The sequence below is a fragment of the Stegastes partitus genome, unplaced genomic scaffold (assembly GCF_000690725.1).
Source record: "Stegastes partitus isolate 25-593 unplaced genomic scaffold, Stegastes_partitus-1.0.2 Scaffold1508, whole genome shotgun sequence".
NCBI lineage: Eukaryota > Metazoa > Chordata > Actinopteri > Pomacentridae > Stegastes > Stegastes partitus.
The window spans coordinates 136,865-152,353 of NW_007579239.1; the positions used below are offsets into that span (position 1 = coordinate 136,865).

General features: G+C 43.1%; 2 protein-coding genes across 2 annotated transcripts; one reads left to right on the forward strand and one right to left on the reverse strand.

The window, feature by feature from the left end:
• Positions 1-1,769: 1,769 nt before the first annotated feature.
• On the reverse strand, positions 1,770-7,986 carry ftcdnl1 (formiminotransferase cyclodeaminase N-terminal like 1). Its single transcript, XM_008300188.1, has 6 exons — positions 7,489-7,986; positions 6,721-6,856; positions 5,736-5,831; positions 4,805-4,960; positions 3,941-4,129; positions 1,770-2,428 (listed from the first exon to the last, which is right to left on the reverse strand). Exons 2-6 carry the CDS (start codon positions 6,833-6,835, stop codon positions 1,992-1,994), a joined length of 993 nt encoding a protein of 330 aa, XP_008298410.1. The 5' UTR covers positions 6,836-6,856; positions 7,489-7,986; the 3' UTR covers positions 1,770-1,991.
• Positions 7,987-8,626: 640 nt separating this feature from the next.
• cunh2orf69 (chromosome unknown C2orf69 homolog) lies at positions 8,627-14,145 on the forward strand. The gene is made up of 3 exons (XM_008300189.1): positions 8,627-9,231; positions 12,164-12,402; positions 12,621-14,145. Exons 1-3 carry the CDS (start codon positions 8,947-8,949, stop codon positions 13,096-13,098), a joined length of 1,002 nt encoding a protein of 333 aa, XP_008298411.1. The 5' UTR covers positions 8,627-8,946; the 3' UTR covers positions 13,099-14,145.
• Positions 14,146-15,489: the final 1,344 nt, after the last annotated feature.

A 15,489-nucleotide genomic window follows, 5' to 3' on the forward strand; every position in this document is an offset into this window, starting at 1 on the left:
AACTCAGAATTTTTTATGATGGAATGATCGAAACACGTGTCTTTGTCACAAAACACAACTATGCATCCTGATTCTTTCTTTACTATAGGTCTTCTGGAAACATACACAATCTGCTGGGTCAAAAATAAACATTTACAGCAATTCTGAAGTATCAGTTTTGGTGATATAAAGAAGCTGTCTTAATCAAATTTTCAGTGTCATGGCCTCTTAACTTCTCATGAATGATAATGATTGAATACAGCTGTGGAATTTGATGGGCCAATTAAAATAGGGCACATTTGATCCACTCATCAGCCACAAATACCACAGTGGGAAAGTCCAAGGAGTTCAGCACAGATCTGAAACAGCAAATCATTGACTTGAACAAGTCAGGAAAGTCAACTGGAGCCATTTCAAAGTAGCTACAGATCCCCAAATCATCTGTGTAAACAACTGTTTGTAAGTATGAAGTTCACTTCACAGTTGTGTCACTGCCATGATCAGGAAGAAGACACAGACAGCTGAGAAACAACTGGTCGTGATGGTTAAGAGACAACCAAGAATCAGCAAAAAGCAGGTCTACAAAGAATTAGAAGCTGCTGCAACACAGGTATCAGTGACCACAGTCAAGGATAGTTGACATGCCTTCTGGAGGCAAGTTCTGTGGTCAGGTCGGGCTTTTTGATGACCAGAAATACGTTTGTAAGGGAGAAGGTGAGGTCTTAAACCCCCAAGACACCAAACTTAGCGTTAAGCATGGTGGTGGCAGTATTATGCTCTGGCACTGTTTTGCTGCAATGGAAGATGGTTGGGTCATAGATGCAGTTAGGTGTTCCAACAAGACGATGACCACAAACACACAACATAAGTGGTAAAGAAATGTCTAAAAACAGACTAAAATAAAAGTTTTAGACTGGTCTCCCCAAAGTTCTGACTTAAACAATATTAAGAACCTGTGGACTGTGATGAAGAAACAAGTCTGTGTCAGAAAGCCGACAAATTTAACTTAACTGCACCAATTCTGTCAAGAGGATCAGAGATACAACCAGAAGCTTGTAGACGACTACCAAAATTTGTCATATTTCCAGAAGGCCTTTAATAAATCAATGAAAGAACCAAGATGCATCATTGTTTTTTTGTGACACAGATGCATGAGTTTAATGATTCCATCATAGAAAGTTCTTAGTTACGGAATCATTGGAAACTCAAGACTGTTACGATACACATGGTATTTACAAGCGTATGTAGGCTTTTGTTCTCAACTGTATATATAAGTATCTATGGCTTAAATGTATGCTATGGTAATTAGCATGCCCAGCTAACAAGCTAGTAACATTATTTGCAAAGCCAAAATGCCTACATTGTTTGACAAAATATGTTATGAGATTACTTCACAGCTACAATAGGAATACATTTTAATTTCATTAATTACTGAAAAATCGTAATGTTGGCCCCCTACTCCATAACACTAGAGCAACACTGCTCCCTTATTCCCATGGTTTCCACATGGATTATTGACTGGTGAGGATGTTGCATTCTGTCAGGGATGGATGCTTTTTCTATACAGTTTTTGCCTCACTAGCATTATATTAGCATAATATAGAATGTGTGGCCATTATGTGCACATGTAAAACTCTTTGACAGATTGTTTTAAAGGCTCAGCTGGAAGCACAAAATAATCAGCTGAAGCTGAGTTTACAACCAGTTTACAGGGTTTGGAATAAACTGGGAAATCTGGCTAACTACAGTTTATGAAGTTGCGAGCAACAGTTGACTGAAATTGAGAAACTCAATTTTGCCTTCTACTGTGTGAAGACCTACTAATTCCAACATTACTATGAAGAGCAAACCTGCCTCTGCTGTACAGTAGATTTGTGTAGAGCCACAGTGGAAAGGTTGACAGAGTTAGAAATGGAAACTGAGGCCTTATAACCAGACATTTGTTGAGGTAGCTGAAGTAAACATTGTCTACTTCTGTGTGAGGTTTCACAGGTTTTGGCGAGGAGTCTTTTTCACATACGGATTCTGCGTTGTTCTTTCCAGAACTCTGCAATCCCTTGAGACAGCGCGAGCTCTGCTAAACCCCTGCACTCACGGGGGGTGAACCCCACCAGAGCGGTGCCCTTCGTGGTGACCCCCTGCCTCCCTGCCAGCTCAGCGACCCTGGCTGTGATAAGGGAAGCTGGAGCGTGACAGTACGGCTGACCATCGATGCTGAAAGACGGCCACGGTCCACCCGCACTCAGGTGACTGGGCGTGTTTCCTTTTACACTTTCTACATTACAAGCAATTTCCACAGCACCCTCATGTGGCAAAGCCAAAACCTGTACACCAGGCAGGCCCCCGTCGGTCGACTCCCTGATGGCTGTGGCGATGCTGCGGCCCATGGCGATGTCCTGGGTGTCGATGGTGACGTTGCAGTTCATGACGTACGGACTGGCCCCGACACCTAGAAGAAGCCAGGCCAATCAGAACCATGAGAACACTTTCAGCCTGTTACACAATTTTGAATAGCATCTTATGATACCAGATTAGTGGTGACTGCCATGTTTGTTTTTGAAAGTATAAGACACTCAATGCACTAAACAAACACAGTGGACGCAGACATCTTAAGTCACGCTATATGTACTTGAAAGGGTTTACTGCTATTGCTCCCATCAGCATCATTTCCTAATGCAGCTGAAGCAGTGTGAATATTAAACCCAAGTAGTCAGAAACACAGCTTTAAATGAAGGCTAATGTCAGCTGTATATGTCATGTCCAACATGTTCACTGACTTTAAGGTGATCATATGTCAGTGGTGTGTATACAGCTGGTTCAACTGTCTGACCACTGCTACATGTTTGATCTGTTTCAGTTTAGTTTGTTTCTTTAAAAACTTGCCGGCTGCTCGTACTTAATATTTCTTGTAAATGCTAATTTGAACAGTTCATGCACAATCGAACGTTTCATGAGACGCTTTTTCTTTCACACCGGGTCGTATTACATCGTCTGCCTCTGTGTGCTGTGCAGCAGTAGGTGGTGGTGAGTGTAAGCGGCTGGGATTTAGAAAGCTGGTAATACCTGCCTGTTTTTCCATCATTGTCAAGTATCTTATCTCCTGCCTGTCACAACGCTGAGTTCACACGTTTAACAACGCTGCAGCTGCTTTCATGCCTGGTTGTGTTTCATGCAGGTGAAGTGACGATTTTAACAATAAATGTGGTTGTACGAGGCGCTTCTTTTAGACAGGAGGGTTACATGCATGGAGCATGTCTAAGATGGGATGTGTGAGACTGATATCTGCTTCAACGATCACAACTTGGTGAGAGATTCGGCCGTACGAAAACATGAACTGTAAGTCTGCTTTTATGTTTGCAAACTTCTGCTTTAATCATGTCTCTTATTTGGTACCAAAAACCAGTTTAAGTCAGGCAAGTGATACCAGCTGCTCCTCTTGCATTCGTTTCCATTAAGGAAAGTGTTAATACTCTAGACTTGATGACAAACTTTATGGTACTGAGATGTAACACAACGCTGGCTAATCTTATCAAACGTCCTCCTCCCTGCTTTCTACTGGTTCTCCTCACACCACAAGTTATTTTCTTGCTGTTCTTCTAATCCTGGTCTGCCCCTGTGACACCTGTAGGCTCATAATTATAAAGTGGTCCATCACATGACTGTGATTACATATTCTTGACCTCTGTGGTGTCAAAATTACTGTGAGGATCCGTATTCCTATTGTTACCAAGAGCTGGCGTGGCTCTGCTCGCTTTTGTAACTGGTGCAAATTAGAGTCTAATTTACTGGGGTTGCCAACCTGCAGGTGGCTCTTTAAAACAGACGGCCTGAGGAGTCACCTGAGTCACCTGCGTTGTATAATCCTGCCAAAGAGACACTAACCTTCCTTTCAGGCTCTAACAGTTGGGAACCTGTCTAGGATATGGAATGTAGCTCACTCTCTGTGCCAGCTCTGGCTCACCTGTGAGGCCGAACCGTCTCTGCGGCTGTGGACCCATGTCGGGCCTGATTTCCTGCAGGTCTGGCGTCTTCTTGAACCAGCCCATGTCCTTCCTCCTGCGCGCCAGTCCCCGCTGCAGGGGGGAGTCCGCCCAGCCGAACAGGAAGGCGCTGGTGCCCGGGACCGTCTCCGTCAGTCCCTGAGCCACAGCTGAGCCCGAGCGAGAGCACAGACGTGTTACGGCTGCACACCATCACATGCGCACAAGTTCAGCAGCACGAGAGCAACGAGAGCGTGACAGACAAAACACACCAGAGGGGATGTAATTCACACAGACGGCAAAATAGCATCACGTGGAGCGCTTATTACATGCACGCATAAATATATTGCTTGTTAGTGAATTTGCCAGTTGCCATTCTGCAATCACACCGTGCAGATTAGCATATAGAGCGCACACTTCAGGCATGCAGGCCACATGCTGAGTTTCTGCTCATTATGAGCAAGACACATGGCCGCGAAGTCAGCCGAGAAAGCGTGAAACTAATCAACAGCACAACAAGAAAAAGGGCATGTCACGTCACCATGTAATAGACACGTCCCTATAGATAGTATGGATGAGCTCATTACAGTATACAGGTATATACAGTATGTGCACACTGAAATGAAAAAATTACAGCTGATGCACAGTTCTGCTGCACACACTGGATGTTATCGACACTGAGCAACGTTAAAACTCATCTGTGTTCAAAGCAAATACAGCACAGAATGTAAATAAAGAGACATGAGAAGTGCCTCACCCCCAAAAGCTAATGAAGAGACTCACTATAGAATAAACTGACAGGGACATATTTGGGATTGCAGTCACACACACAAATGACATCTCACCCCGAGCCTCTTTAGCACAGTCCTCCACTCCCACCTCCTCCCCCAGGGGGTAGATGGGTACGAGGTCAACGGCGCCCATGCATGGGTGTACCCCCGTGTGAGTGCGCATGTCGATCAGCCCACACGCTTCCTGGCACGCAGACAGAATCGCCTCCCCTGGAATCCATCAACAACGACATCAAACATACTGTGACAGCGAAGATGCGCTGCAGGGAAACGCCGGATCAAAGAAGGTGTACGTGTAGGACGCGGCACCGCAAACCTCGACAGCTCTGTTTTCATTGTCAGGGGCTCGTGTTTCAGACGTGCATTCACTAAGATAAACTTTTTTACTGTGATCTTTGCCAGGAAAAAAAAAAAGTTCTTTCTGAATTTTTTTTTTGTGTTTAAATCCCTGACAAAGCTCATTAAAGGATTTTTTTTTCCACTCTCAGAGGATTGCAGAGCAGCGGACAGGGACTGAATCCCTGCTGTAGCAGTGTAGCTACAGATGGAGAATGAATTTAAAAATGTTACATCTAAATGAGCTTTCAGCAGTGCTGGAATCAAAGAACATGTTTTAAAGTGCAGTACTTAAGTACAATTTGCAGGTAAATAAATGTTCACGTGATCCAATATCTTATTAAAAACCTGAGATCAGAAGAAAAAGTCCAAAAACTGAAAACGTGTGTATCACAACGTGTTTTATTTCCTTTCCTGTCCTATGAATGTATCTGCTGTCCCTGTATATAAAACTGAATATAGTATATATTAAGTATAAAGTTACTGAAACAGCTACAACATGCTGCTGATGCTTCAGTAACATATATTCTGGCAGAACTTGTACTGATAATGGATTATTTTTACATTACTGCTACTTTTATTTAAGCAAACAACCTGAATATTTCTTCCATATCTGTGTTTCAGCAAAAAAAAAAGATTAGATACTTACTGATTGAGTCGATCGTGGCCACAATAGTGATGACAGAGCGGTTGTAGTCATGATCGTTAAAGATGTTCAGCACTGTGGTGCCCTCCCGTCTCACACCTGATGTATGATAATTACAAAGAAGTTAAATAAGCGTCTAATTTGATTTGATATTTCACAAGTATAGCCTGCAGTAGCGTCACTGTGGTTCCATCTAGTGCCATCACAGAGGACACAATGACAGTACATTCAGTGATAGAGGTGCATGATATTTGTACATCAGTAGTGTTTAAATGAAATATCAGCCCAAAATAAACATCGACAGGCAGTTAAACACTCACTCAATGCCGTACCCCTGTCCCAAGAATACACTTGTGGAAGAAGGTTACACTTATTTATTTGTGTTGCCAACTGCAAAACGGGTCAACAAGCATGCTAAAGCACGATCAACACAAGAATTTTGTTTGAAAATGTTACATAGAAATAAATATAGCTGTTTTACATACAAGATGAAGCAGCTTTGGCATTTTGTGCAGTGAGTTTGCATATAGGAAACCTGCCAGTGGACATCACAGCAAGAGTTCACGTATTAATATGATAATTCCACTATAGGAGAAACCCGATGTTCTCTGCAATTAAGTAGGAAAACATGTGCATATATTGGAATCAGCCAAAATGAGATGGAAAACAAATCTGCATCGGCAGAAATCCAATACTGTGCATCCCCAGTGACTCCACAGGGAAAGATGAAGCACATATGGTAGATTTGCCTGCAAACTGAGGTTGCAGTTTCACAACAAACTCTAGTACAGCAGTTATTCCCTCTTAAGAAAAATGTGCAGCTTTGTCAGCATTCAGTGTCTGCAGACTTTTTTTTTTTTAATTAAAATTCTAAGCAAAACATCCTAAAGACTTCACACTGTAAATATGAGTGTGGATGCTTCAGAGCTACTTTAAGAAATGTTAATAACGCCACTGGTTGAAATTGGATTCAGAACAGCCAACTTGCCTTCAGCGTTGTACAACGCCGCCTTGGCCACAGTCTCCACCAGGTCTTTCCTGCGAGCCTCGGAAACATTGAGGAGACACGCCACCAGTCGTCTGCCCAAAGAGCCTGAGGACATGTTTCTGCAGCAGCAGCAAGACTGAAAAGATCAAAATGAGGACGTGCAGTGAGCAGACTGAGAATGAAATGACAGAAGTGTAGGCATGATGGAGACGAATGGATAAGAAAAGATGAATTCATAAAAAAAAATACTACAGGGTCAATGCAGTTGAGATTTTGCTGGTGAGACCTGCAGCTGTTGGTGGCTCATGATATTCCTGCCAAACGACTGTGCCAGTTTATGGCTTTAGAAATCTTCCCCACTTGTGCTGCTGTCATAGATTTAACATTTACCATTATCTCTTATGTCATGTGTGTCACTTTAAAATACAGATCTTTACTTTTTCCATTTTGTTTTTCACATGTAAGTTTGTCAATATAAGCAACTGTGTAAATAATTTGATCATTTTAGCTTTTGGGTGATAAGCAGTGTGGCTCTTAACTGAAAGCATGGCTACCTCAAACTATGAACTGCTCAATGTCACTTCAAAATGAATAGCTGCCTTTAGTGATGATGTGGAGGTTCATCACAGCAACAGAACACCTGCTTTGGTGTTGCAGCCAAAATGTACCACAATGACAAAAGCACTCATAAAAAATAGACAGACTCTGAAATGACCTCCAGTGAATACAAGCAAGTGCAGACTGTAGGACTGTTAGAGTCTGTGTTACCTTTGAGCAGATGAAGGGAGTCTCCTTATGTCCAGACTGAGCCTGACAGGTAATAATTCAGGTGTTTATTGGTTTTTACGTTGGTCCAGTGGAGCCTCAGGGAATTATTAAGCTGAGTGTTGCTTCACAACTGTGAGTCTGTTCAGCTACAGAACAGCTCAAAGTCCAGCCTGGTCTGAACTAACCCACCACGTTCACCTGCTGATGACTAAAAACAGCTGACAGCTCGGTGGCATACCTGCGTTCAGGTGAATGCTCTTCACGTGCGCACACTTTTCTCTGCTGTTTTAAACCACGAGACCACGAGGGAGGGAAAAACACAATTCACTCATTTCTGTGCGTAAACACCATCAGGGCAGTCACATCTGTGCAGCTGCTGACAACCCACGCAGATCAGAGACACTGCATGAAAAGAAACAAACAAATACCTTTTACATGCAGCCTGTGCAACACGCACCTTTTAATGTTTTGCTAAAGTTTGGAGAGCTCAGTGAAAGATAGTTCCCTGCTGTTCCCATCCGAGCGGCCATTTCTGTTTCCTGACGAAAGAAAAATGTTAGTTTTGTTTGTTTGTTTGTTTGTTTTGTACTTTGCATCTTATTGGAAGGACTTCACGGATAGTGTGCTATATGGATTTTTCTTTTTTTTTTTTTTGTTGATGTTGTATATACATTCAGTGTGTATGCATATTAAGTCTGTCATGTATATCTCCTGTTAGGAAAGTAATCCAAACAGCACTACTCTTTAAATATGCCACACTAGTAAATTATGATAATTAAATAAACAAAAAAATAAAGATATATTAAAGTATAATGTATTGATTACAGAAATCTAAATGGATGCTAACATATATAATAAATAAATACATTACATGACATTATATATCTGTTTAGTCCTGAATACAGCCTGTTTATTTATGTGTCTACTCACAGCTTTTTGTTTTATATACATAGCGTCTGGAATATGAATAAAAGTGCTTTCTGCGTTTCTTTTAAGTCCACATTTATGATCATTGACCAACTGGTGGAAAACAACAGCACACGGGAGAGAATCATCTCGACGACGCTCGCTTATCTTTGGTAGAGGGAAAAGCAGACATGCGCAGAAGTGCTGCTGAGTGTTTGCCGTGTTTTTGATAAACAGCGCCTCTTCGTGGACAAAACGGACCTCGAGCTGTCATAATACGACAAAATGCTGTAAATTTATTCTGAAAACTGACACCATGTGAGACGGACAGTGCGTACAGAGTGAAACGTGTGTCTGTTAGTTCCGCATGTTAAGGCTCCGGGGCGTTTGTTCGGAGTCAGCAGCCGATAATGTGATGCTGCCAGCGGACTGATCCTGTTAGCCTGGTTAGCCTGGTTAGCTAGCGGGCAGCAGCAGCAGCAGCAGCAGCAGCACTATGGAGTAACTGCGCAGGGAAGGAAAACGCCAAATCACTTTCTTATTTTAGAGTCCATGCTGCTGGCCGCCCGAGCAGTCGCAGTGGGCGTCACGTTCATAACTGTTGCAAAAGCGATGACTTCCGTGGCGACGTCCTCGGAGCTTCGGGGGCTGCGTGCCTCGGACAGCCGGGATGCACGCAGCGGGAGGCTGCAGCGCCTGGTCGCGGTTCCGGGACACGTCCCGAGGAGAGTGAACGACCTGCTGCTGCTGCGGCCCGACGCGGACGGAGAGAGCGAGCCGGAGGGGAAGGAGAGGAGCGGGAACAGGCATGTGGTGTTCTTCCACGGAGACATCCAGGTGAGTGGGGATGTGGGAGGGGGCTCCGGTCCATCCAGGGCGGTGTTGCTCTGCAGGCTGCTGGATGGGTTCACTGGATATTAATATTGTAATAAACCCACGTTTTCTCTCTTCTTCTTCTTCTTATTTTGAATATTTATTCAGATTGTATATGTGTTTTGGCTATAATGAGTGATCTAGTAGCGTATAATTACTTCAGCTGCAACAATTAATCCGTTAATAGTAACGACTAATTGAACTATTTTGATAATTGATTAATTTGTTGATGTAATTTTAGGAGTAAAATGCAAAATTTCTCTGATTGCAGTTTCTTAAATATGAGTATTTTCTAGTTCCTCCTCTATTGTGTTTGAGTTGTGGATAAACACAAGACAACTGAGGAGGTCTCTGATCAACATTATTATTATTATTTATTTGTGTTATTTATTTAACTAATGAAATAAATAAACCTTGTCAGACTCTGATCAATCATTTCTGCACTGATATAAAATTACAACCTGTGCAATACAAGTGTACAGAATTCATCTGGTAGGTTTTAACCCTCCATTTATCTTTGGATTCAATTTGATCCCATTTAACATCTCTAAATAAGTCATTGACATATATATTCTGTTTTATTTAAAGGGCTATTTACACATAAACTTAGCCAACAATTTTAATTATGATGTTTTCTGGAGGTTTACATTTCTGAGGTCAAGCTGAACCCAAGGATAAAAGATGTCAGTAAATTGGAAGGTAATAGACCAGACGGGTATATTTGTACAGCACAGTTCGTACCCGAGGTCATTCAAAGTGCTTCACACAAAACTATAGGAAGACAGATAAAATCAGTCCACAGAACATAAACACAAGTTATTAATTAACTACATTAAAAGCAAAGAGGCAGATAAAATCAATCCATAAAACATAAATATAGTCATTAATTAGAAGAGTACAGATCAAATACGTTCAGCTGTCATATGCACAACTAAACAGGAGGGTTAAAGTGATGACAGGGCCTGTGTAATGTGTGTATTACAGCGTATTTATTTTAATTCTTTCATTCTTACATCTTCCTCCATTGTCTCTGTGTTGCATCTTTTCACTGTCGAAGCACCTTGTGAGCGCTGTTCTCCAAGGTGCTGCTAGACAAATAAAGTTATTATTTATTGTGCAGCTGCACGCCTCACTGACAGGGTTGTGGATGTAGAATTTGCAGTTTGTGTTACTGGCTTTTGTGCAACACGTGTCACCTCATGGTTATCTGATGAATCACCTGTGTGCCTACGGGATTCCTCATTTTCTTTTTTTTTTTGCATTAGATTTATTGCTTCCTACTGAAGTCATGTGTAATTTAATCTGCACAAATGCCTCAGTCCAACACAAATCTGCAGCTTTAAAATCACACAGGAGATTAAAAACTGTGAGAGAGGAGTTTTCGGCATACGAGGACAGACATGTGACCCCGTCATGTCGCTCCTTTGATATCAAGTTAAGTTTATTTATATGACGCTTCATGAGTGAACGGGTTCATCTGAGCTCAGACACAAAAATGTACTGAAAACGCCACAAGACTGGTGCAGTGTGTTGAAACGGACGTCCTTTGTTCTTTAAGAACAATTTGGTTTAAATTCTTTCTTTTTTGCCTCATTAACATGCTCATAGGTTTATTTTTTTTAGGATTTCATATGCAGCAAACCTCATGAAACATCATGTCAACTTGCAGGATGGAGTTTTCACTTCAAACATGCATGGCTGAATTACTCCAGTATAAGCAGTGTCATAGATGAGCTGGTGTTCTTGAGCTGCAGCAAATGGCAGAGGGCTGGGTGACAAAGATGTCGCTCCTCGACAGGTGAAGGAAACAGTGGAGTAGAGTTGCATATAAACCATTTTAATGCAGGAAGGAATTCATTTTTGAGCACAAAAAAGCTCCTAAAACTAACTTTGACACACAGAGCGACGTTTTTGGGAGTTTATTAAAACCTGTGGAGGGATTTTAAAGGCACATTCTTTCTGTGTCTGTCTTTAAACAATGTTTGGGTGCAAATATGAACACGGCAACAGGTTTCTGTAATCGTTCCTCCTCCTCCTCCTGCTGTCCTGTCAGAATTCCCTTCCTGCTCGGATTTCAGTGAATCTGACGAGTGTTTTAAGACTGACTTGAAAAACTGCCAGCCTGTCCTTTAAGCCGTCGTCCTTGCTGTGCTGATGAGAGCAGAGGAATTTGACGTTTTCCCTGTCCTCATTACCCGCTGCATGTTTAGTTTTTGAGTGCATGCAGCTCTTCTACTTACTGGAACCTACTTAAAAATGTGGAGAAGTAGAATAAAACCAAACCACCACACGTTTATTTTTCTTTTCTGCTTTCGAGCATCCATGAACCGCCCTCATTCATTCCAGTCTGTCTGCTGACCGTTCCGTTTATTCATTGTCCTCGTCTGAAGTTCATCAGGCGACTCTGCGAGCGAGTGTTAATATTCCCACCGTGTGCTGGTATTTCCCAGGAGACCTTTGTGTGTGCAGGATGCTGCCACTGTGATGTTTCCATGTAAATAAAGTGAATGAGGTCATTGTGTTCAGTGTGACAGCACGCTGACAAGACGCCGCTGATGAGACTAATTAAGTGGGTCAAAGATCCACCCGTGTGTGTGTTTGTGCCCGTTTTAGTCACTCTGTCACCAGGACGGGATGAAGAAAACATGTTTTGTTTCGCTCCCGGATGGAAACACATGAATAACTTTTGCAAACAAGCTTCATTCCTAATTTAAATTTTTCAAAGCAGCCCCCTTCCCTCCCCAACAACATTGATCTACGCCATGATATCAACTGCGTTAACTCCTTTAAGGCAAACTGCAGGACTTGTTGCTGTATAACGGATGTATGTCCTCATGTCATGTTGTTGCTGTGTTGTCATATAAGCTGTAAACAGCGTCTTTGTCTGCTGGTGCAGAACTTCCAGGAGGAGATGGCCGTGCAGCCTGAAGGAGCTCAGTGGTTGTCCTGGAGCCTGGAGCAGGTCGCTCTCACTCTGGCTGCACGCTTCCCCGACAGGCACGTCTGGGTGGTGAAGGCCTCCCGCATGTATCTGCACAAGTTCAGCTGCTACCACAACTTTGTGGAGAGCAACATGTTCGGGGCGCCGGAGCACTGTCCGTACTCACCTGACTTTGGAGCATTTCGCCACCTCAGGTTTGGCTTTAAGCTCGTTTTCTGCTGTGATCTGTGGCGGAGAGTTTGCTTGAATGTTTGGATTTTGCACATTATCAGATTAACATTTTACTCATGAGCAGTTCTCGCCTCAGTCTCCTGGCCTCTGACAAGCTCGTCACATCATGACCTTTGCTGCAGGCTGTTGTAGATCTTAGAGATGCTGTGTTCTTGAGTCTGAGCAGAGTTTCTGACCGCAGGGCCCTGCTGAGCCACGGCATGGAGCGAGCCCGCCTCCCGAACCCCCTCCAGCCAGAGGGAGGTGCCGACAGCATCCCCTCAGGGTTCTCCCTCACCCTGGTGGGCTTCAGCAAAGGCTGCGTGGTTCTGAACCAGATGGTGTACGAGCTGGCCGGGGCCCGCGCCGACCCGCAGATGTCGCCCTTCGTCAAGCGCATCACCGACATGTTCTGGCTGGACGGGGGGCACCCTGGGGGCAGCGAGACCTGGGTGACGGACAAGCAGGTGCTGAAAGAGCTCGCCGCCAGCGGGGTGTCGATCCACGCCCACGTGACCCCGTACGAGGTGTGCGACCCAATGCGGGCCTGGGTGGGCCGCGAGCACGGACACTTCATCAAGACTCTGGAGGAGTTCGGGGCCTGTCCCAGCAAGAAGCTGCACTTCGAGGACGAGCCGCCCTCCATCGAGAACCACTTCAAGGTCATCCAGGAGTTTTGAGTCTGCTTCAAAACAGCTGAAGCAGACGAGTGAACGCTGAGCTGACGGCGTGGACGTCGCCCAGCGCTCTACGTCACCATTAGAATGCAGGTTGTGTGTCTTACTCGCTGGTCTTACCTCAACGTGATTTAAGGGCTCGGAGTTTAGAGCACGTGACAGATGCTGGTGTTGTGTTTCTTTCTTTGTATTGCTAAAAGCACTTAACCTGAGGCGATCCTCCACCTGCTCCCCTGAGCAGGAATATGCAGGTATAAAAAAATGGATGATGGATAGGTCTGCCATCCAGTGTCTTCCTTTAAAGATCCTTCGAGGCTAAATGTAATTTTCTGTTCGACTCTGGCTCAGTTTGTGCTGCTGCAGAGTCTGTTGATTTAGAAACCTCAACAAGTTTGGGTTGATTTTGTCCTGGAGATGATTTAAGTTTGTATAATTAATTAGCTACTTATTTTAATTTCTGCTGATTTTAAACAGAGCTTGATGTTTGTTTGGCTGAAGCGGAGCAGCTCTTTACATTCTCTTTATACCTGCACTTGTGTTGACGCGTGAATGTCTGAAGGTCTGAACGAGACTCTGCGGTGTCGCGTCCAGACTTCATCAGTTGGTCTCTCAGTCGATTGTATTTAAACTGTGGCCAATTTATTAAGCACAGCGAGTTAACAGACGGTTCTGTTTCATTCCTTCACTTTGATCCTGATGGTGGATCAATCATTTGTGAGAACGTTTCTGTTTAAGTCATAACTTACTGAAAGAGGAAACCAAAATGTGGAAGTTGTATTTCAGTAGGAGTTAGATTTTTTTTTTTTAAATCGCTGCCACCATGAGAAAAACATAAATTTGTTCATTATGACAATGAACACATCGTGACCTGGAGGTCCATTAAGTAAAGATTCTGGAGCTTTTTGATCTTCATCAGCAGGTGAAGCTGAGCTGTGTTCATAGAGATCATGTGACCCACGTCAGCTGCTGTTGTCAAGTTTAGGAAGAAACTTTTGAATTGACTTTTATTAGAACATTTTAATACTTCTTTTGCCGTAACTTGTTGAAGAAAACATAAGTTTAGAAAAAAAACAAAATCCTGATTGATGTTAATTTGCCGTCTTTGGATCTTTCATACCAGTACGGATGCACCATGTTGGATTTTTGCAGAAATCTGATATTTTCCAACTTTTCACTGTCTGATTGTTAAAACATGCACATATATATATTTTTTGATTTCAGCTTTTATTGCAGAGAATGTCAGCGTTCTCCTGTATTGGAATTAACATGTTTTGATGCTCCTGCTGCAGGTACACACATAAAATACAACGCACATGCAAAACACACTAAAGCAGGGGTGTCGAACTCCGCAATCCTGCATGTTTTAGATGTTTCCCCTCTTCCAACACACCTGATTCAAATGATCAGCTCATCATCAAGCTCTGCAGAAGCCTGATAACGATCCTGATCATTTGAATCAGGTGTGTTGGAAGAGGGGAAACATCTAAAACATGCAGGATTGCGGCCCTCGAGGACCGGAGTTCGACACCCCTGCACCAAAGTGTATTTAATACTTTAAAGAAACCGTAAACTCTAAGCCTGACGGGTGTTTCTTGTTCTTTTTCTGCTGATGCTTTTATCAGTCGATACCGATGATGAGAATGCCGCTATCACTATGCATCCCTTTATACTGCATCATTTATGAATAAAAAACTATGACTACACTTTTCTTTTGTAGAATAGGTTGTATGAACACAAAGGTGTGTCTTTATCTTCTCATGGTGGCAGACAACTTACATGTACTGTGTTTTTGTAGCTGCAACAGATATACATGCTAGTTTTGTGTCCGTACGTCCAGTGTCTTGTTGGGATGGCCTGTCAGTTGGCAGCATGCGTATTATTAATAATGTGTATGACCTCTGTGTGAGCTTCAATAGCATCTTTGCACTATGCTGGTGGCTGCAAGTCGTTCTGCTGAATGTAACTTCAAAAGCATTCCATGATGTTTACTCGCTATATGCTGCGCTGTCGAAAAGTCTACGAGCAGGACTTCTATTTAACTTTTGTGTCAAAAGTTGAGCTTGTGCACAAGCCCACGCAACGTGCACGGTTTTATTTGTCTGCTAACTGGTCCACACCGACACCCTGCTGCTGCTGCTGCTTGGTCCTATTTCCAGTTAGCCAGTGATGGAGAATGTAACTGAGAGCAGGTTGCTCTGTAGAATCAGCAGGTGGCAGCAGTGTGGAGAGATTCAAACGCAAGGAACCGAAACAGACTGACAACAAAGAGTCCGTCACATATTTTCTACAATCTTTAATGAGCTTTTTCTCAGTTTGCTTTGTGATGCCCTACGTATTAGCCTGCAGCGATCAGAATACAAATGGATTATGTCTTTTTTTTTTTTTTTTTTAGTC